The 22,270-nt window shown below is 43.4% G+C and overlaps 2 protein-coding genes across 2 annotated transcripts; both read left to right on the top strand.

Moving 5' to 3' along the window:
- The first annotated feature begins 8,904 nt into the window (after positions 1–8,904).
- On the top strand, positions 8,905–11,184 carry LOC100752320 (taste receptor type 2 member 143). Its single transcript, XM_027389780.2, has one exon. It carries the CDS (start codon positions 9,156–9,158, stop codon positions 10,038–10,040), a length of 885 nt encoding a protein of 294 aa, XP_027245581.1. The 5' UTR covers positions 8,905–9,155; the 3' UTR covers positions 10,041–11,184.
- A 4,179-nt stretch (positions 11,185–15,363) lies between these two features.
- Positions 15,364–16,329, top strand: Tas2r60 (taste 2 receptor member 60). Its single transcript, XM_027389716.1, has one exon. The coding sequence runs from the start codon at positions 15,364–15,366 to the stop codon at positions 16,327–16,329; it is 966 nt and encodes a 321-aa protein (XP_027245517.1).
- The last annotated feature ends 5,941 nt before the right edge of the window (positions 16,330–22,270 follow it).

Genomic DNA, 22,270 nt, shown 5'->3' with positions numbered 1-22,270 from the left:
TGAACATGCTTAGCGTTTGTCCAGCCACTGCAGCCTCTCTCTAAGTTGACTGGTTTAGCCACTCTGGAACCCCTCTTTTCATCTCATGCAGTCAAACACAGAGTTTGGGATTTTTTGCAAGAATTGTCATGGGCAGTTGCACTATGGGATTTTTTTTTTAAACTTCTCTTGTCCACTGACTTCAAGGGAACTTTTGGGAGTTTCCACATTTTTGGGGGCAAGAGTGGGTGCTTCTTAATTTGCCTCTCTTTTATTCTCTAGTTCCCAGAGCTACCTCAGAGTGGTATGTAGGTCATCATGTTTTGGCCTCACCCCAAGAAGACATTTCATAACCTGCTACCACCAACACTCCCCTCAGACAGACCTGTGCCTGCAGGGAGCAGGGAATGGTGTGTGGTGGGGGCTGTTCAGGATGGGAGAGGGGGCAAGGAAGAGGGCAGAAAAAGTCAGGAGAAAATTACAACTTGTGAAACGGAGGTTTGGGGTTATGATTTTTCTTTGCAAGCAAGATTAAGCTGTTTCAGCAAATGTGGCTTGTACTGATTTCGACCCCTTCTTCCACCAAAAGGTTATGAAAAACACGTACTTGGGAGATTTTCATGAAATTCTGAGTATTAGATGATTATGATTCATGGAGGACAGAATACAACACTTAATTAAAAGAAGAAAATAAACCCTTACTTCTAGGAGGAACCACTATTGGTAAACATCAAGGGAACATAATTTGACTTTGTGTGTGTGTGTGTGTGTGTGTGTGTGCATATGTGTGTGTGTGTGTGTGTGTGTGTGTATGTGTGCATGTGTGTGTATGTGTGTGTATGTGTGTGAGTGTGTGTGTATGTGTGTGTATGTGTGCATGTGTGTGTATGTGTGTGTATGTGTGTCTATGTATGTGTGTGCATATGTGTGTGTCTGTGTGTGGATGTGGATGTGGATGTGTGTGTGTACGTGTGGATGTGTGAGTGTGTGTACATGAGTATGTATATGTGTGTGTGTACATGTGGACATATGTGTATGCACACATGGATGTGTGTGTGTACATTTGGGTGTGTTTGAACAAGTGCATGTGTGTGTGTGTACATGGGGTGTGTGTCTGTCTACATTACACACACACACTCCTGTCGAGTTTTCAGTTCTGAGCATGCTTCCTGCTGTGGAAGATGAAACTCTGGTTCCTCCTCCCCGGCCTTCCTGGTACACCCTCACCCTTCCTCTGCCCCCTACTCTTTGCTGCAGCTCTAATGTTTGTTAAGTCCACACGGGATGTGCCTCTGACAGTGGCAATGCTCTTCGTGTTGAAAGCATGTTTCAGTCTAAGACTGCTTCTCCCTTTCTGTGCACAATGTGTCTCCTTTCAGCCTAACAATCGCTTGTCAGTGTTTCACCCTGAACCTCCGGTCATTGGTGTAACTCTTTCTCCACAGTTTTGGATGCACCAATGACCTGGTTAGTTTTGTTGTCAGATTGACACAGTAAGAGACACTGGGAAGAGAGTCTCAATTGAGCCATTGCCCAGATCAGGTTGGCCTGTGGCCATGTCTGCTGGGAATTGTCTTGGCTGTTGATGAATGTGGGAGGTTCTAGTCCACTGTGGGCATTGCCACCTGTGGGCTGGTGGTCCTGGGTTACACAATAAGAGGGGCCGAGCATGAGGCAGAGGAGAAGAAACCAGGAAAGAGTTTATTCATGTTTCCAGCTTCAGTTCCTGCCTGACTTTCCTCAGCAATATACTCCAAGTGTGCACAGAAATAAACCTTCCCTTCCTTAAGCTGCTTTTGGTTAGAGTGTTTCATCACAGCAACAGAAAACAAACTAGAATAAGCAGGTACAACAGAATTTTATTTGCCTGGGATGGTCCTCCCAGAACCTCTCCCTCCCTCCCTCTCTCCCCCTGCCCCTCCCTCCCTCCCTTCCTCCCCCTTTCCCCCTTTGCAGCAACCTCTCTCTCTGTCTCATCCCTGTGGCACCCCCAGTCTCCACACATCTTAGGGCATGTATTGCTAGAACCATGTCTTCCCTTGCTCCAGCAGATCATCTAACATTGGAGAATATGTTCTGCAGTGGCTGCCCAGAGAAATGGATATAGAATAAACTTTTTTTGATTTTGATTTTTGCATTACCATAAACACAGTGGATTTCTGTCAGAGTATTTTCATGTCTATAATGCATGCCATTGTATGTTTCATTCTCAGTCACCTTGCTTCCCTTCTCTCCTCCCCCTTTCTACTTTCCTTGCATTTCATCTTTCTCTCTCTTGTCTTTCTGAGACTGTCTGTTTCACTTAAATGGTCTCTCTTCAGTGGCATCTGTTTTCCAGAGACCACCCTGATTTCATTTATCATTACAGCTGAGTGATTGCATTTTGTGTATTTCCTTTCTAGAAAATAAACATCTTTCTTTGAAAAATATGTCTGTAAAGCCTGTAAAGTTGCTCCTTGACCAAATGTGGACATCCCAGTAAAGCCATTGTCAGTTTGAAAATAGTGTTAGTCAAAAGCATGGTTAATATATCGAATTCCCTGAGTAGCACAGCTGGACAACCCAGTAAATTGTGGAGGATTGGATGAGTCCCTTGTGACTACATGCCTGTCTAGGAGCTGCCCAGTGTCTCAACTGTGTATCACTGGCCTGGGGAAAGCTTAAACACAAAACCCAAAGTGTGATTTCAACCAGATTTGCATAGCTTTTGCACAGGTGTGATGTCAGAAAAAAATGGGGTTAACCTTGTAAATCAGGAGGAATTTACCTTTGCACTTGAACATCCCGATAGAGAGTTCTAGGTTAGTATCATTTTCCTTCATCGAAGGAAACTCATTTTTTCATCTAGTCTCCCTGCTTTAAGTATGATCCCTTGTTTCAACTCTTGACAGAGAGCCTCTTTACCCTCTACAGAGAACATACCTACACCTTTTCCTGGTGTGAGGTGCAGGGGGTGACCCCAGTTATGCAAAACAGGAGAGATGTGCTAGGAACCAGAGTCCTTTCCTCTCCACTCTCCCACTCCCGCCCTCCCTTTGGTGCAGTGTTGAGAATCAAACTCTGGGCTTTCTGCATGCCAGACAAAAGCTCTGCTACTGAACTACTCTTGGAATCCTCATTCTAAACTGACTCTTTATTTTCCTCAAATGACGGCTGGCTGTGCTGTTTCCCCCAAGTACCGGTTGGGCTCATTCCTGACTCTCTTCAGTTCATGAAGGGTGGGCTCAGTCCTCACAGAGAGGCTGTGTCCTTGACTGCTTGACCATCTACTCTTCAACTTTCCAAAGGAGTTTTGTTTTCCATTCTCTCTGTCATTATGGCTTGATGCCTTGAAATAATTTTTAAAAATCCCTTTGCTGGCATTTTAGAACAGTCTTGAGAAATGGATGAAACAACAACAATGAAATCAAAGTTCTAGCTGTCCTTCCCAATTTGTTTGAGTTTTGGTCAGGGACAATAGTTTCAGATTTGTTTCCTCGAAATGGAGCGAAGTCCTGATTTTGAAATCTCCTGTGGAAACCCAGTATGAAAAATTGTCATTAGACCAGCTCTGTTGGATGAAAGTGGGAGGTTTCTCTTTCTCTGCTTTCTCTTTGTTTTGACCTATAAGAACATTCTGGAAACACAGTCTTCAAACCACAGACTCAGCGGCTGGGAACACTATCATCTCTTCCATAGAACAGACAGAATACTTTAATGAGCTTCATGGTGTTAAGAAAGGAGCATTGATGTATTCTTTTAAAGGTCTCTAGTATTGTCCCTGGTTATTCAAATGGTGTAAGAAAGGCAGAAAGAAGGTTGGAAAGATGGCTCAGTGTTTAGGATCCCATTCTGCCCTCACAGAGAACCTGAGTTTGCTTCCCAGCACCCATGTCGGGCAGCTTACAACTGCCTGTAGCTCCAGTTCCAGAGGAGCAGACACCTCTGACCTCTTGGCACTGTACTTATGAGCACATACATCCCCCCCCCCCAACGGACACATAATTAAACACAATAAAAATAAATATTATAAAAGAAAGTGAGAATAAACAATTTTAGTGATTAATATAAAAGTGGACAAAGACTCTCCATGAAGGATAATCTTAAAATTGTAAAAATAACCAGAAAGTCCTGTTTTTCAGTGGAAAGGAAAATGGTGTAGAAAATTTATTTGAGCATTAACAATATTAACCATATCTAAATAGTTTTTTGTGCTATGTAAAGGTTTTCAATACTTAAAAACTGTTTTCTTTTGCTCCTTAAAGATTTATTTTTATTTTATATATGTGTCTTTGTATGTGGATGTCAGCATGTGTGCTGGTGCCCACAGAGGCCAGGAGAGAGCGTCAGATCCCCTGGAGCTGGAGTTACAGGCAGTTGTGAGCTACACAGCATTTGGGGAATCCAACTCCAGTCTTCTGCAAGAGCACCAAACACTTTAGCCTCTGAGACATCTCTCCAGCTCCATTCTGGTTTTGAGACAGGATCTCACTGTATCAATGGCATAAGATGGCTTTGCACTTGAAATCCTCCTCCTCCTCCTCCTCCTCCTCCTCCTCCTCCTCCTCCTTCAGTGCTGGGATCAGAGGCTGGTAGCCCCACATTCAGATATGCAATTTGGTGAATGAGATTATTGGAATTTTCCAAATTTGTTCTCAGATAGCTAAAATTCTGTTTTATGAGAGTCAATGCTACAATTTTAAATCTAAAGAGAATCTAAAATCTAAGGAGAATGAGGAGAAATTTGGAGGGCCAGAAACTGGTATTTAGAACATTTTTAAGAAAAATAACTCTTAACTTTATGCATAGTTTGACCTAAAATGTATATACTGCTTAGACATTAAAACCTTATTTCCTTCTCCATCCATCTTTTTCTGGCACCACTGCCTGCAGAAACCATGTAAGAATAGGAAAGTATTTATGCTCTCCCCACAGGGCACCCAAAGGTTGAATGGTGAGCTGAAGACTTGACAAACCTTGTCAAATGTAATACATTTTTATAAGTCTCAAAGATGACACAATGCATTACAATGTCATATGGAAAAAGCAAAACAAAATGAAAAAAATTAAAGAACAGAAATGAACAAACAAAAATATTTTAGTGTAGAGAACCAAAAGCTCTTTGCAGAATTTTCCATCTGGAACCCAAGATGTGAGTTATTTGACATTAGTCCCCTCATAAAGGACTCAGGCATCATCCTGGAAAACAATACTGCCAATTGTGTCATAGAAAAGAATCTATTAGCTTCATTTGTAGGTACCAGACACCTTTAGGAAAGAGAAACAGGACCTAAAGTTTTAAGAGAAGATTTGATATTTTGATTACTGTTTATGTTTGGAGGACTGTTACGATAAATCTTTCCGCTAAAAGCTGCCTGAGCCCCACCGCCACGTGTGAGCTTTATGCCAGCTGCCTGCCCGAGTTAGGCCCAAATGAATACACAGAAACTTGTATTAGGTTCAGTGCTCCTTGGCCAATGACTAGGATTCTCATCTGTTAGCTCAGTCTTAACTATCATAAAGCTATATATTTTATAAGACTTATCTTATTGCACACCTTATTGTCATTCCTCCTTGTCGGTGGATTACATTGTGCTGTTGGAGCAGGAATGGAGGGGAAAAGAGGGCCTTTCCTGTTTCTCCTTCGCTTAAATATGAGTCTCCTTGCTATGTCACTTCCTGTCTGGATCATCATTTCTCTACTACATTTCCCAGAATCCTCTTTGACTTCTAATCCTGTCTAACTTGCTGTCTCATTGGCCAAACAGTATTTTATTTAACAATCAATAAGATAAACATACACAGTATATTCCCCATCAGTTTTCTTCAGTTATTATAAAAGATAAGTTACCCTTCCTTTTATTTAGGCAGAAAAGAGGAGATGATTGAACTCAGAGCTTCAGCATGCAAGGCAAGCACTCTATCAACTGAACTACAGCCTAGTTCTAAAGTCCGATTTCTCATGGGAGGGAATGGAGGCAGGAGATGGTGGTGCTGTCCGGCTGCAGAGAAGGTGGAGTCTGGGGAAGAAGAACCTTGTTCTGATGAGGGTTCTGCTGTGGGGCTAGAACAAGTAACACGAAGGTGCCTGTGAGCACGCAGTGTACACCTAGTTACACATGGCTACAGCAGGGCGTGGGTGTCATGGCCTCAACTTGCTCAATGATGACATCAGGAAGTTGGCCTCTGGCCCAGGAATTCTGAGCAGAGCCAAACATTGTGAAACGCTCAGAGGCTTCTCACTGCTGCTATCTTCCAGGAGAACCAGAGGGAAGCCTGTGAGGCGCTGGGCCTGGACCCTGGAGCTGCCTGCAGAGTCAGGCCTTTTGCCTTATTGTTTCTTCAAGAACCTTTTGAAAATTTTGTTACGGAAAAAAAAATGTAAAGCAAAAACAAATCAATTTTTCAACCAGATGCTGTTCTCCAGCTGGCTGTTTATCTTTTCCCCTACAGTTTGCACTGGGAATCCGCAAATGCTTGTTCTCATTTCACTTAGGTCTTTCTTACACAGGCTTCTTGCTTGTGGGATCCCTAGTGGGGTCAGAGAACATCACCAGCGAGGCCGTTTTCTGTGAGCCATCCTAGAACACCCTGACTCCAGGAATGCTGGCGTCTGAAGAGGGAACGCCTGTCTTGAGCGTGTCCCAGCCTCTGTGTCTTATGCCACATCCTCATTTTCTCTTCATTCTTCTCCTTTCAGTGCCTCCCACTGTTGGTGTGCAGGCTCTTTCCTTTCTTAGCTTACCTTGGTGAGATCCTCTGCACTGCTCCCTGAGCCGGGCTGGTTGATCTGAACTGGCTTACTTTGTGTGGCTGGTGGTGAAAGCAAGCTGTAACCTGTGTGACATCAATCACTTGAATGGCAAGCCTTCTGACAGGATAGTTATTACGATCCTGTCGTATTGTTGTAAAGTGAAGCTCAGTGCACACGAGGCAGGCTCTTCTTTTGGTCCCAGATTTGTCTTCAGCACTTCTCGATGGAGTTTTGTTTCTCAGCTTCGACTGTGATGGACTTTCTGGGCCATTTTTTCCCCTTCTCTGGTCATTCCTTCCTACTCATCACTGTTTACCCACTTTCTCATTTCCTCAGTGCCATTTTAGGAACAAATAAATCTTATTTGTAAAACACATCAAAGCTAAGATGTTAACAGGCAGCAGATCTGACTGTAATACTTCAGGGAAGTTCCTATATTAGCTAGACACTCCACTGTGGAGTTTAACAGGCATCTCTAAAGGTCACTCACTGGGTAGGGAGATTTTCCAATACTTGCACACCTGGTGTCTACTAGCTACGTCACTGACCTAGTGTCTAGAGGGCACTTAATAAAATATTTACTCAGGGCATGAAGGTTCGGGGATAGGTTCTGTTTCAAAGAAGGAAATATGAGCAGCAGTATCTTTTAAGAAGTACTACAGAAAGAAATGGTATATTTAGGAAACAATGTGTTTGCCAGGCAAGATGCGTCTACTAGTGCAATAGTGGTATGACTCTGAAAAGTTTCTGACTGGATTTGAGGCTTGCTATACAGGAAGGATTTCCTGCCCATTCCTATAAACCTGGCCAAAAGTCTGTGCCTGGGGGGTGGGGGTGGGGTCATAGACTCGATCAGGGAATATCAAACTGCCTTCTAAATATCTGTGCTTTCTTCATAGCCAGAGACTTGTACTCTTCTCAACACTGGTCAAAGAAGTTTCTTTCTGCCGCAGCTACAGTGTAGAAACTCCAACTGCTGAAGTGCTGAGAATAAGTGACTGTGAGGGTCAGCTCTAAAGTGGACATTGACATCACTCTCCTTAACCCAAGGCCCAGAGAACATCATGGAGGAGGTGCTAGAAAGAATTGAAGAGCTGGGTGGGAGGACCACTGTGAAATGCTGTACCCTGGCCACGGCAGGGCCATCACACTTACAAACTCACAGCAGCTGTGGCTGCCTACACAAAGCATCACAAGGTCAAGACAATCAAAATTCCAGCATGGACAGAGGGGAGAGTCATAAAGCCTCACCTCTAGGTGAGAAGCTAGCTGGAGAGTCATTTTTCTTCATGGGTGTGGCCACTGGAGGTTGTTGACATAGTAGTGGAAGGCTCTGTCCCTCACCTCCTTGTCCACACAGGAAACATTCACTGCTCTCAGTTATATAAAACAAGCAAGAAAACAAACAAAACTCCCAAAGACATGAAGGTGTGTGTGTGTGTGTGTGTGTGTGTGTGTGTGTGTGTGTGTGTGATATGTTGAAAGGGTTCTGGGGGAGGGAAGCAAGGGACTGGATATTGTTGTAGGGTTCTGAGTGAAAAGACAGGAAGAAAGAATACTGAGGGGTCTTTAGGAAAACGGCTTTAATATGAATACACAGACTCAGATGAACTCTGTTTTGTAAACAAACTGAGTGATGAATACAGGAAAATAGGGCTTTGACAATGTTTTGTTTGCCTCCATATATTGGTGACCTATAATTGCATTAGTTACTTTGTAGCCTTAAGGTAAGATTCCATTGATGGCCTGGAGGGCCGCTTGGGGGATATAGCAAGGTCTCACATCAGCATCTTGGCAGAGACTGAATCACGTGGCTGTGTCTCTGTCCTTCCTCCAAGGTCTCTGGGTAGGCTTATTAAGCAAGGGTGGGGTGCAGAAGAGACGTGGTCAAGTTTATGTGTATTCAAGGATATTGCTTGGCTCTTGTGGCTATTTTCTCTTCCCTACCAGGAATCGCTACCACAATATGTCAAAATACGTTGTTTCCATATATGAATTGTCAAAGAATAAATAGAAATAGTGAAAAGAAGAGAGAGAGAAATAGAGGGAGAGAGAAGAGAGAGAAAGAGAGAGAGAGAGAGAGAGAGAGAGAGAGAGAGAGAGAGAGAAGCACTCTGCAAAAGAGGGGCATTCCCCAACACTCTGGAGTATCTTCTGCTAACATTTGCCTGCAGCTGGCCATGGCAGCATAGACAAATGCACGTTATACAAATTGAGGCAGGTGTCATTGAACTGAGAGTGATTTACATGTCTAGGGAGAAGGTAACTTTTATCATTTCAAGCCCCAGGCACTGGAACTTTGCATCTGGTTGGGCTTTTGAATGAATCCAGGGTGAGAGTTTCCACGTCTTCGATCGCAGCGAGGGTTTGCCTGTGGATTCTCTCTTCCTGTGCCTGCGTCTCAGTGCTCCGGGGCCGTCTGCACAGACCCTCCCCCAACCAGATGCCGTCCACACCCACACTCATCTTCATGACCATCTTTTGCCTGGTGTCGTTGGCGTCTATGCTGCAGAATGGCTTCCTCATCGTCGTGCTGGTCAGGGAGTGGACTCGGAACCGGGCCCTGTCGGCAGCTGACACGATTGTGGTCTCTCTTGCTTCCTCCCGGTTCTGCCTACACGGGCTAGCCATCCTGAACAACCTCCTGGCCTCCTTTGGTTTCTGTCAGCAAGCAAACCTTCTTGGCATCCTTTGGGACTTCACCAACACTTTCATCTTGTGGCTTACGGCCTGGCTTGCCATCTTCTACTGTGTGAAGATCTCCTCCTTCTCCCACCGTGCACTCTTCTGGCTCAAGTGGAGGATTTCCCAGTTAGTTCCTAGGCTGCTGCTGAGCTCTGTCATCATGGGTGGCCTGTCAGCCGTCATATCAGCTACTGGGAACATCTTAGCTCTTCAGATGATCGTCTCCCAGGGTTCCCTTGGAAACTGTACTTTTGGTCACATGACCCTGGACTTCTATCGGTATTGTTACTTGTCTCACGCCGTGCTCATGTGGCTCACTCCTTTCTTCCTGTTCCTGGTGTCCATACTGTCGCTCATGTTCTCACTGTACCGGCACATGGGGAAGATGAGGGACCATCGGCCCGGGCCTGGTGATTTCCGTGTTCAAGCTCATACCATGGCTCTGAAATCCCTTACCTTCTTCTTCATTTTCTATATATTATTTTTTCTGTCCCTGATAATTTTTGCTACAAAAGTCAAAACCATGCAGAGTCATTGGTATTGGGCCAGAGAAGTCATCATCTACATGAGCATCTCTTTGAACTCCATTATGCTGGTGTTTAGCAACCCCAAGCTGAGAAAGACCCTGAAGATGAGATTTTAGGATGCCCACACTACCCAATCATAAGCTTTGAAGGCCTTGAACCAGAGGTGTCTTTTCTCTCAGAGAGTGACCAGTGTCAGGACTGTGACAAATGAGCAAATATGTAGCCAGAAATCAGAAGGTTTGGATACATTCTCTCTTCCTTCTTTCTTTTCAACTTCTTCCATGCTCCCTATTCCCCACTCCCAACTCTCTGTGTTTCCTTTGTCCCCTTCATTTCTGGTGGTCCCTGGTCTGAGTTCCAGATCACGCAGGCTTTCTTAGCCAATAGCCTCAGCCCCTTGTGGGCTCCTGTGGCTCTCTATGAAAGCAACCTGAAGCCTATTTTCTGAGACTCGTTTCTGTTTGTACTCCTTAGTGAAATGATGTAGCCATTATCAGTTGTCTCCATGGCACAGATTCCTGCATGGCACCCATCTTGTCACCCCCAAATGTCTCCCTCTGCCACTGCTCTGCTAAGCCCAGCCTCTTTCCAGTTTCCTCTTCTTCCTTTCTCTTCTTGTTTCCTTCTTTCTCTCTCTCTTCCCAGTCTTTACTCCCCCTCATCATTTGCACCCTGACTAAAGCTGATCCCACCAAAAGGTCCTTTTCAGGTTGACCTAGGAGACTGAGGGCAGTAGGAGTCTGTGCTACTGTAGATCCTGTCCACAACCTCATATTCAGTGAGATGGTACTGTCTGATGTGAAAAGACGCTTGGACTTTGGCTAATTGAAGACGGATGGAAAACAAAGGAAATCTTCAGATTTTGTTTTGTTTGGTGTTTGTGCCGGACATCCATCCCTGGGCACTGCCCACGCTAGATGAGGACTTGAAAATGGAACTATGTCCTCATGCCTTGGTGTTTTTGAGAGCTGTTCTCGTGTAACTTGGGCTGCTCACAATCCTCCTGCCTCAGCTTTCTGAGTGCTTTGATTATAGTTAAGGACCAAGCTACATGGCAATTGTTAATTTTGCTAATTTTACTTTTTCCTGTCTTGCCCAAGGGATACTTCCTGGAAACTGTTGCTGAGGTTAGCATTCTCAAGACTAGAATTTGGAAAAAATTGGCATACCAGGAGTGGAAATAAAAATGTGACCATTTCAATTTCAATTAGCTTAGTTCCTATCTATTTGTACATTTTTATGATGCATATAACAAAATGATGAAAGTAGACATGATGATAATTAATAAATATGCATATACTTGTGTCTCGGTTGGTTTAGGCTCTGTGTCAGAATACCATAAACTGAGTGACTATTTCTTACAGTGCTAGGGTCTCAAATGTGGAGGGCCAACATGGTTGGGTTCTGATGACATCCTTCTTCCTGGTTGCAAGCATCTATCTGTACACTAATGTGGCAGAGAGGACTCTGGGATCCTTTTTTTTTCCAAGGAAAAAAAAAGGGTTTCTCTGTGGCTTTGGAGGCTGTCCTGGAACTAGGTCTTGTAGACCAGATTGGTTTCCAACTCACAGGTATCCTCCTTCCTCCACCTCCCTAGTGCTGGAATTAAAGGTGTCCACCACCACCGCTGGCTCTGGGATCCTTTTATAGCCCAACTTTTTAGCCAGAGACACCATCATGGCCTCAAGTGAATCCCTGATGGAACTCAAGCATATCTGGATATCTGGACATAGTTAATACACATGCATTTCTTTTAAAATTATTATTATTATTATTATTATTATTATTATTATTGTGTGTGTGTGTGTGTGTGTGTGTGTGTGTGTGTGTGTGTGTGTGTGTGTGTATTCACACAAAGGCCAGGAGGCTACAGTTATGGGCTGTGTGAGCCTGCTGACATGGGTGCTAATTTCAGGGTCCCTGAAAGAGCAGCAAACACTGAGCACTCCTTAACCATAAAATTGTCTTTCCAGGTTACATAATTGTGTTTCTACTGCCTTATTCTTCTGGCATATAGCACAGCATTTTATTCATCTCTGAAACATGGCTGAATTACTTTTCAACATTTATTTGTGGTGTGCATGTGTTGGGTGTGTGTGTGTGGGGGGGATATGACTCTGTAGTCTGTGGAAGCCAGAGGACAGCTTTCAGAAATAGGTTTTCCTTCCACCATATAGGTCTTGAGGATGGAACTCGGGTTGTTAGGCTTGGCAGCAAGTGCCTTTGCTTGCTAAATCATATAGCCAGTTCTGTGAACCCTCCTAAGAGTTCTTGAGAATGACTAGGAAGATACATAGCGTTTAAAAGACAGCATTCAGGTTGCTGTTTTCTCTTTTAATCTTCCAATGTAGATCACTGGGTTGGGAATTTCTATCCAGAATACCAATCTAGTCTCCTACCAAACTACTTTCACATTTACACTTATGCAGACTATGAGCCAACAGTCGTGGTGAACACCTTTAATCCAAGCACTTGGGAGGCAGAGGCAGACAGATTTCTATGAGTCTGAGGCCAACTTGGTCTACAGGGTGAGTTCCAGGACAGCCAGGACTACACACAGAAACTCTGTCTTGAAAAAAGAAAAAGAATATGAAAAACTCAAAATTATCAGACTTTGTGTCTACCTAAAAACTAAATCTAAATAAAAGAAAGCAAAATGTCATAAATACAAGAATGATGAAAATCACCATGGAATATGATACTGCAGAGATGACTTAGTGGTTAAGAGCACATACTGCTCTTGCAGAGGACTTAGGTTCAGTTCCTAGCATCCATACTGTAGTTCACAGCCATCTGTAACTCCAGATCCAAGGGATCTGACATGCTCTTCTGATCTTTATGGACACCAGGCAGGCAGACACATGGTACACACACACACACACACACACACACACACACACACACACACACACACACACACACACTCCTACACACAAAATACAGCAAGTAATATTGAAAACACACCATATATTTAAATACATTAAGTATTTAGATATGAAATTACTCACCTTTCTGAAACAATTTAATTTGCACATAATATATGCACAGTAAATGCTTGTGGTTTATGATTTGTGCATGAAAGCTCTTTGATGGCAACTAATTCCCTGTTGGAGCCCTGTGCTTTTCAAACCCTTATTATGGAATAGGAGATGCTTACAAATAACTGTTAAATCAACTGAGGTTAATTATACATCCTAAATCTTATGAGCCATTGATGGTGTAGGAGGTAGAAGGAAGAGATAGGAGTTTTTCCAAACTTCAAGGTTTGTGGCTGCCCAAACTCCAGAGTTCAAAGACCCAGCTTGTCTCATTTCTCCAGGCTCCAGTAGAACACAGCCAAAAGTCAGCCAGAGAAACCAGGATACAAATAAGGAAGTTTGGAGCAATATTCCCTGGGAACTGGCATTTTTCACAAGAAAGCAGGGTCACTGTGTCAATTTTGTGTGCCTTCTTTCCTTTATCCTTGAGATAGGGTTTCTTACCAAACCTAGAGCTCAATCTCCCCCCACCCCTAGGCTAGTGGCCAATCCCAGAATTCCTAGAGTCTCCCATATCCAGAGGGTAGATTACAGGTTCTTGGTCATTCTTGGAGTTTTCCATGGTTGCTGGGGAGAAAACTCAGGTCTTCAGGCTTGTACAGTAAGCACTTACTGAGCCATTTCTCAGTCCTGGATATATATATATATATATATATTATATATATATATATATATAATATAATTTTTTTATTTTTTTTTATTTTTTACTTGTATGTGTATATGTGCTTGTGGCTCTCAACAAGGTGTCCTGTGTGGAGACCAGAGGACAGCTTTGTGGAGTCAGTTCTCTCCTTCCACTTTTGTGTGCTTTTCAAGGAAGGAACTTAGGTCTTTAGGCTTGCTGGCAAGTACCTCGATGCACTATACCAGCCAGCCAGCCCTAAAGCTTTCATCGGCCAAGAAACAGTCATTTAGATGGAATCCATACCTGCTAAGGTGGAAGAGGTGCAAGCTATGTTGTTAACTCTGGTGAAATGGGCCTGGTCCTGGAATCAGTGTAGCTCTTAGTTTTCTGATATGAGTTAACTATGATTTAAATACGAGTCTTCGTCTGTAACTTGAGGCTTCATTTCTTCTATCTGTGAACTCTCAACCTTGATGGACACAAGCAAACAGAGGGCTCACTGGTATGCCCAAACCCTCACAGTGAGGAGTGGGCTTGGGTTGAACCTGCCTCTGAGAAGGACTCTCACTGCCTATCCCATTAGTGTACAGCTCTCTTGGTGAGATACCACTGTGAAGTTCACTCTAACAGAATATTGTCTAAATTTCTGAGAGAAATTTCCTGCTTCATTCCATGTAACTGTCTCTCTTATTCTGTCCTGGGATGCTGAATCCTCAACTGATTAGAACTAAATTCTCTCAAGAGAGAGTTTTGGATCAATATTCTGGCTCTCAGTCAAAGGGATATTCTTGTCTTTTCTTTTTATAATTGTAATTACACCAATTTTAAATTAGAAACAGGCTTCTTTTACATGTCAATCCCAGTTCTCTCTTCCTTCCCTCCTCCCCTTCCCCCCCACATACCCCCATATCCCAACCCCTTTTTGCTCCCCAGGGAGAGTGAGGCCTTCCATGGGGGAATCTTCAGAGTCTGTCATATCATTTGGAGCAGGGCCTAGACCCTCCCTTGTGTGTCTAGGCTGAGAGAGTATCCCTCTATGTGGAGTGGGCTCCCAAGGTCCATTTGTGTACTAGGGATAAATACTGATCCACTTCCAGAGGCCCCATAGATTAACCAGACCTCCAAATTGATACCCACTTTTAGGGGGTCTGGAACTGTCCTATGCTGGTTTCCCAGCTATCAGTCTGGGGTCCATGAGCTCCCCCTTGTTCAGGTCAGCTGTTTCTATGGGTTTCCCCAGCCTGGTCTTGACCCCTTTGCTCATCACCCCTCTGTCAAAGGGATATTCTTACTGTACCTGTTTCATGGGGTTGCTGGAAGAACTAAATATTGTGGGGTGGGGTGGGGTGAGGGTGGGAGGCGGCAGCTAGAATGATGTCAGGAACCTGATGGTCACCTCTGACTCCCCGTCATGGACATGATCTCTACTAGTCAGTAGGATGCACGCTCTGCGGATTTTATTACCAAGTAGCTCCAGGTGTGTGATCTTAGGTATCAGCTTAGAGAGGCTAAACTGCCTATGTAAGAGACACCATATGCAAGGGCCTGATACATTATTCACACTGATGTTGACAGTGGGTAGGAGACAGGCAGGAGATCAGGCAAATTCACAGGTAGGCAGGGAGACTTTGGAAACTTATCCTTGGCCATATTTGCATCTGTTCTGAAGAGAAGAAACATTTTTATCCTCCTCACCTGTGGCTTCACTTCTCCACTTAGGGCATATGGAGAGACAAGCGTATTGGAGAGACTTCTTAGAGCAGCAAATAGCTCTTCATGGGACCCATCATGTCTCCAGGAGAAATGGGCACAGGCCACACAGTTCTGGGATGCCAGACTGCTGATAAGACAGTCATCACTTTATTTGTCATTTTAGTCCTGTTGTCCCTGGTGGCAGTGGTGGGCAACGGGTGCATCGTTATAGCACTGGGCTCGAAATGGGTGCTCCGGAGAACACTGTCTGCTTATAATAAGCTACTGATCAGTCTAGCAGCCGGGCGCTTCTGTCTGCAGTGGGTGGTGATAGGTAAGAATATTTACGTTTTCCTGAACCCCACAGTCTTCCCGTACAACTCTGCAATGCAGCTCCTAAACTTGATGTGGGACCTCCTGACTGCTGCCACCATCTGGTTCTGCTCCCTGCTAGGTGTCTTCTATTGTGTGAAAATTGCAACCCTAACCCACCCCGTCTTTGTCTGGCTAAAGTACAGGGTGCCCGGGTGGGTACCATGCATGTTGCTCAGTGCAGTGGGGATGTCAAGCTTAACAAGCATCCTGTGTTTCCTAGGCAATTATCTGATATATAACAGTTTTGTAAAGAGCACCCAGCAACCTTGGAATGTCACTGGGAATAGCTTAAAAAATACCCTTGAGAAATTCTACTTCTTTTCTATAAAGATGATTATGTGGACAATCCCTACTTTCATCTTTAGCATTTTCATGATTTTGCTCCTCGTGTCTTTGCTAAGACACATGAAGAAGACCCTCTCGGCCTCCTCAGGACTTCAGGATGTCAGAGCACAGGCCCATGTGAAAGCTCTCCTCACCCTCCTCTCCTTCGTCATCCTTTTCACCTCCTGTTTCCTGTCCCTGGTGCTGAGTTCTGCCAGCGACACGCCGTTTCAGGAGTTCAGGTACTGGATGTGGCAGGTGGTGATTCACCTGTGCACAGGGATACACCCCATCGTTATACTCCTCAGCAATCCTGGGCTGAGCGTGGTGGTGAAGAGCTGCTTCTGCTGAAGATACGGCAACCTGAGTGCTGATGGATGATAATCCTTGGACCGTGGGACAGAAGACATGAGAACAATAGACATAGCTTTCTTTTAAATGTTACATTTGAAATTTATTCCCAGTTTACCGCAGACATTGATGTATGAATAACCTCAGTGCAATAAGATTCAAGGTGGGCTCCAAGATCCTGAAAATGAGCAGTCCCACCATGTTATCTGTGGGACTTGATGAAGCACCACAAAGCTTTGACCTTCACTGTGATCTGTCTCTTGGCGGTTACAATTTTCCTCTGGGAATTGGGCGAGGAGACCCTCACACACTTCATGGTAATTCCTGTGCTGAGTCAGACTGGAGGAGATGCTTATACCTGCTTTCTTTCCTCCTCTGGAGGCATCCTGTAAATCACTCTTCCCTTCCCACTACTTCTCATCAGGTTAGCCACTTGCCATGGAGATTTCTTTGCCTCATCAGAGAAAAGCTAAGACAGTCCTGGTCTGAATTCACCAGACAGACCCTGGTAGACTTAGTGCCTGGGCACAGCAAGTGTGTGCCCACCTTGAATGTTCATAGTCTCAGATGACCTTCTGAGACTCCTCGGAGTGCCCAGGAACTTGGATCTGTTTATCATCAAAGTCCTCTGCAATGGCCTGGCTTCTGAGTCTTTTCTGTAAATGTTGAGGCTTGTGGGTCAGATTTACCGTCTTTCGTGTTGCTATAGCGATGTACTGAGGATTTTGGTGTGGACAAGATCTTCTGTGCAGATGGAACTTAGAACAGAAGGACTCTTGGATTGCAGGGACTGCAGACTACATTTCGGCTTCTCTTCAGAAGCCTTCTTTCCTCAAGCCTTCCCTACACTCAGTTATGCCATGAGTAGCTCAGATGGACATCTCTCGACTTGTGGTCCCTTGAGCATTTCTCAGACAGCTTTACTTTCTGCTTCTCTTTACTTTCCCCAGATTCTCTGCATTAGAAGAGAAACCCCTGCTTTGGCACCTGGCCACATTTCTACTTTCTAGTCCTTCAGCTAAGACAAAAATTTCCTTACATACAAAGTTTCAGCCATTCCCTCTTTATTACTCGTTCCTTCTTCAACAAATACTCTTCTAAAGTTTCTTTTTTGAAAAACAAACAAACAAAAAATTCCATTCCCTCTCCTAACTTCTACTTTAAGGGACCAGCCAACCATCTCCTTGTTGAGCTCGCCTAAGCTCCTCCCTCCATGTTTTGAAGTGTGTTTCTGTAAGGACACATATGATTGGCTACTCATTTTATATTATCCTGGCCCTCATTCTCCTATAGCTTTTGGTATCTACCTCTACCCCTCTTGATGGCAAAGCATTTCTTAGGAAGCTGACTTGTTTTTAAACAAAAGTCCTAAGTAATCTTTGTAAAGGGTTAAACAAAGATGGCAAATATGGTTAGTTATGATCTATTCCCTTTATTTTCAAGAATCCAATCCAACCCCTCTTCTTCCCGTTGTCATTACTCACACAGCTTCAGATATGGCCTTCAGGTGGGTAATTACCAAACTCTAAATCTGTGTTTTTTCCCACTTGCTAACATTATCACCTACCAGTTCATGAGCACTTCACACATAGCAAATTCAGATTCTTTCCTTGTGTTTCTACTGGTTCCCTCCATTGTCCTGGGACATCTATTGTTCTCCCACTCTAATGATGGGGAAATCAGACTTCTGAGTTTTCATTCCCTATTTGCTATATATGTGCTGTTCTTATGCTGGTTTTTTTAGGATAGCAAATAGGGAATGAAGAGGTCAGCCCTGAGCACAGCAAAACTGAATGGATGCAGTAGGTTATGTGTACACACACACACACACACACACACACACACACACACACACACCAATTAAAAGGTCATGAATTTGGTTATGGGGATATGGGTGGAATAGTAGGTGGAAGATAAAGGGACAGGAATGAAGCAGATGCATTGCTCATTGTCCTGTCCAATTTTATGTTGACTTGATGCAAGCCAGAGTCATCTGAGAGAAGGGAATCTCAGTTGAGAAAATGCTTCCATAAGAACATGCTGTAGGCAAGCTTGTGGGGTATTTTCTTAATTAGTGATTGATATGGGAGGCCCCAAACCATTGTGGATGGTGTCATCCCTGGGCTGGTGGTCCTGACTTCTATAAGAAAGCAGGCTGAGCAAGCCACGAGGAGCAAGCCAGTAAGCAGCACCTCTCCATGGCCTCTGCATCAGTTTGTGTGTCCAGGTTCCTGCCCTGTTTGAGTTCCTGTCCTGACTTCCTTTGATGATGATCAGTGATGCAGAAATATAAGCCAAATAAACACTTCCCTCTCCTAGTTGCTGTTAGTCATAGTGTTTCATCAAAGGAAGTAGTAACCCTAACTAAGATACTCATGTATGAAGACCTCAAGAAAGGTGAAATTACTAAAGAAGAAAGAAGTGCCCCTGTGCTACCAAGATGTCTGAGAAGGTCAGCTCAGCCCATGGAGTGATGGAGGAAGAGTCTAACATGAGTCTGTGAGGTAATCGATTAGACCTGCTCCTGAGGTGGGAAACAATGTTTTACACAAGAAGGTGATGAGAAAGGGAAAGGGAACAGTTGGGGAGGTGGTTTCCCAGGTAAGAGCGTTTGCTCAAAAGCTTCAGGTCCCCAGCCTTCACCTAAGACCCTGGGTGTGGCCACTTGTGTGCCTGTAGCCCCGGCACCCTGTCAGGGGAAGAGACAAGGGTTGCTGGGCTTGCTGGCAACCATCCCAAGCCCAGGTTCAGTGAGATACATTGTCTCAAGGGAATGAGGTGAAGAGTGATGGAGCAGGACACCTGAGGTCCTCCTCTGGCCCTCTGTACATTCATACATGTGAACACACACACACACACACACACACACACACACACACACACACACACACACACACACATTCTCGAGAGCAAGCGTTCTTTCCCAACTAGCTCCCTAGCAACATATATATATATATATATGATATAAAATTGTCAATTGGTGAACTTTAGCAATAGCTTACCAATGTTTGAAGATATTAATAAATATTATCTTAAAGAAAATTTCTCTCATACATATGTTTACTTTAAAATATTTATTTATGAGGGTTTTGCCTGAATTCATGTCTTTGCACCATGTGTGTATATTGCCAATGGAGGCCTGAAGAGGGCGTCAGATCTTTTGAGAACTGGAGTTATAAACAATTATGAGTTGCCATGTGGGTTCTGGGAATCAAAACTGGGTCCTCTGCAAGAGCAGCAGGTGTTCTTAGCCACTGAGCCATCTCTCCAGCACCTATATAGTTTTTTGAGGTAGAGTCCCATCTAGCTCAGCTAAGCAGAACTATTATGGAGCTGAGGATAGCCTTCTGTCTTTACTTCCAAATGATGAATGTTTCTATATTGGAAGCTGGAAAGTTATTAGAAACATTGTTTAAGGAAAACAGTACAATCCGTGGCTTTTTGATTGTTTTCAGTATGTGTGTTAATAATTACGTATGAATTAGCTGTCAGTGTATCTTAACATGACCAATAAAATATCAGTTATGAAAGAACTAGCCTCGGGCATTTTATTATTGCAACACTACTAGACTAAGATGCCTACCATTACCACACTAATCTCTGGAAGGCATAGCTCTGATATGTTTCAAGAATACCTGAGCACGTCTTGGTGTCTATCAGACAAAACACAGGCCTCTGGACTTGGAGTTCAAATACTGCTACAATCTGGTAACAGCTTCCAGGAGAATCCTATGTTTCAGTGAACTTGGGTTGTCATTGTGATGGGTGAACCTGAAATTACCTCCTGACACTGGGAAATGTTTCCTTATCACTCGTACCTGTCAGAATCCCATTTAACATTTTGCCTTTTGTTCTTTGGCTTTTAAAGGTTGGCCCATAATGCCACTTCCCCACTGAAGCCTGTCTGAATGCTCCCAAGCCTTGATCTTTCCCACTTTTGAGGATATATAAGTTGGTATTCTCCAGTTGTGACCTGAATTCTACCTCCTGGTGCCATTATTTATACTTTCTAGGAGATAATAACTTAAAGGAATGGGTGATTCATGCTCTTCCATGTGACCTCTGAAGTGTATGTAAGCACTTGCTGCCTTAAACAGATGGAACACTGCACTTGAAAACCAACCATGACACACATACATTTGCCTGCACATTTCTGTGTGAGCTGCCTGTGACTCAATGACTAGGTTTAAGCTGTAACCCTATCATTAAGTCAGTGGCTTGCTTTCTAGAAGTCACACATTTGTGGAAGTTTCTATTTGAGGTATGTGCCATGGAGGAACAATAAGTGTAGAGGTGATAGTGTGCATGCCATTTTGTCTCTTCATCCTCCTCTTTTATACATTAGCATGTTGCTAAGCAACTGTGCACCATTGGCTATTAGGTACTTCATATCACATCTACACAACACGCCAGTTCTCGCCTTTGTTACTGACCCAGTCTTCCTCTCCAAAGTGCCCTCTATAAGCTTTTCTTAGTTCCCTTTAGTTTTTGCATCATTAGCTAAGAGAAGCCCAGAGTCTGAATGACCTACCCACAGGGACAAGTTCATATGGAGCTTGAGCACACAGGAAAAGACACAAGAAGCAAAGTTGGCTGCATTTAAGAATACCTAATGGTAATTTGTTATTATCCTTAACCTTTGTTCACACACCAATTGCTCATTTATTGAGTATTTGGTTTATATAAAGCATGAGGCTAGGATATTAGCTTAGATGTTTTGTATGGTTGACCATTTATTTATTTATATGAATGTTTTGCCTGAATATATGTTAAGGCCAGAAGAAGGCATCAGATCTCCTGGAACTGGTGTTATAGATAATTGTGAGCCATCATGAATGTGTTGGGAATCGAACCCAGGTGCCCTTCAAGAGCAGCAAATGCTCTAAACCATGGAGCCATCTCTCCAGCTCTTATATGCTTGACTTTTAAATAGCATAGAAAAAGGGAAACTGCCACCTAGGTTTATTGATGTTATGACTAGTAAGGAGTATAACGGAATTATTGAGTGCTATCGTACTTAAAGCAATGTGGGCCAAGGATGCAGCTCAGAGCTAGAGCGCTTGCTTGCCAAGCACAAGGCCTCGAGTTCAATTTTTCAGGACTGGAAAAACAAAACAAAAGATAAAGCAGGGTGGTGAAAGAATGACCGTCACCACCAGGCAGCACATAAGTGAAAAACTATGTACAATAGGCAAAGCACTGGGAGCCCAGGGGAAAGGACTTTTTAGCAGTATAGCCAGCATACTAACATTCCTACCTGGAAGAAAAAAATTAGGTCATTTCATTATAATTTCCAAACAGATGATATTTAATATAAATGTTACCTACATTTTAAAGCTCTGTTTATTTCTCACAAATGATTTAATTTGCTATGTATATTTTATCCTGTAAAATACTATCTCTAAATTTTAAGGAGCCTAATATGGCTTGTAATCCTGGTACTCAGGAGGCTGAGGCAGGATGTCTATTAGCTCAACGTCAGCCTAGGCTACAGAGTGAGTTCCAGGTCAGCCTGGGCTAGAGTGAGATGCTGTTTGAAAACAACAAACCAATACATGAATAGATTAGCAAAGAAATGGATAATTTAAGGAAAGGTTTCTGTACATTCCTTATCTCTTTGATGTTGTTGTAGATCTGCATATATCCTTCAATTTCCTTAAATAGAGAAACCCTGCTTTCTTAAGCCAAGGACTAATAATGAAAATAATCAGGACAGTCATCACTGCAGCTTACTATATTAATAAATCCTAAGAAAATTTGTGTGATCATCTCTGAATATTCTGGAAGACCATGGAAAACGTTCTAATACTAATTTTTGATAAACACTCATAATACATTTAGTAATGTGACATTTTATATCATCTGAAAACTTGCAGCACATTTATTGAATCTATAGCAATCTTACAAAGTTAAAAACATTTCAATAACTGGGACTACCACT

The sequence above is a fragment of the Cricetulus griseus genome (assembly GCF_003668045.3).
Source record: "Cricetulus griseus strain 17A/GY chromosome 1 unlocalized genomic scaffold, alternate assembly CriGri-PICRH-1.0 chr1_0, whole genome shotgun sequence".
Classification (NCBI taxonomy): domain Eukaryota; kingdom Metazoa; phylum Chordata; class Mammalia; order Rodentia; family Cricetidae; genus Cricetulus; species Cricetulus griseus.
The sequence above is the reverse complement of the archived record's forward strand: the minus strand, read 5'-3'. Positions and strand labels throughout refer to the sequence as shown.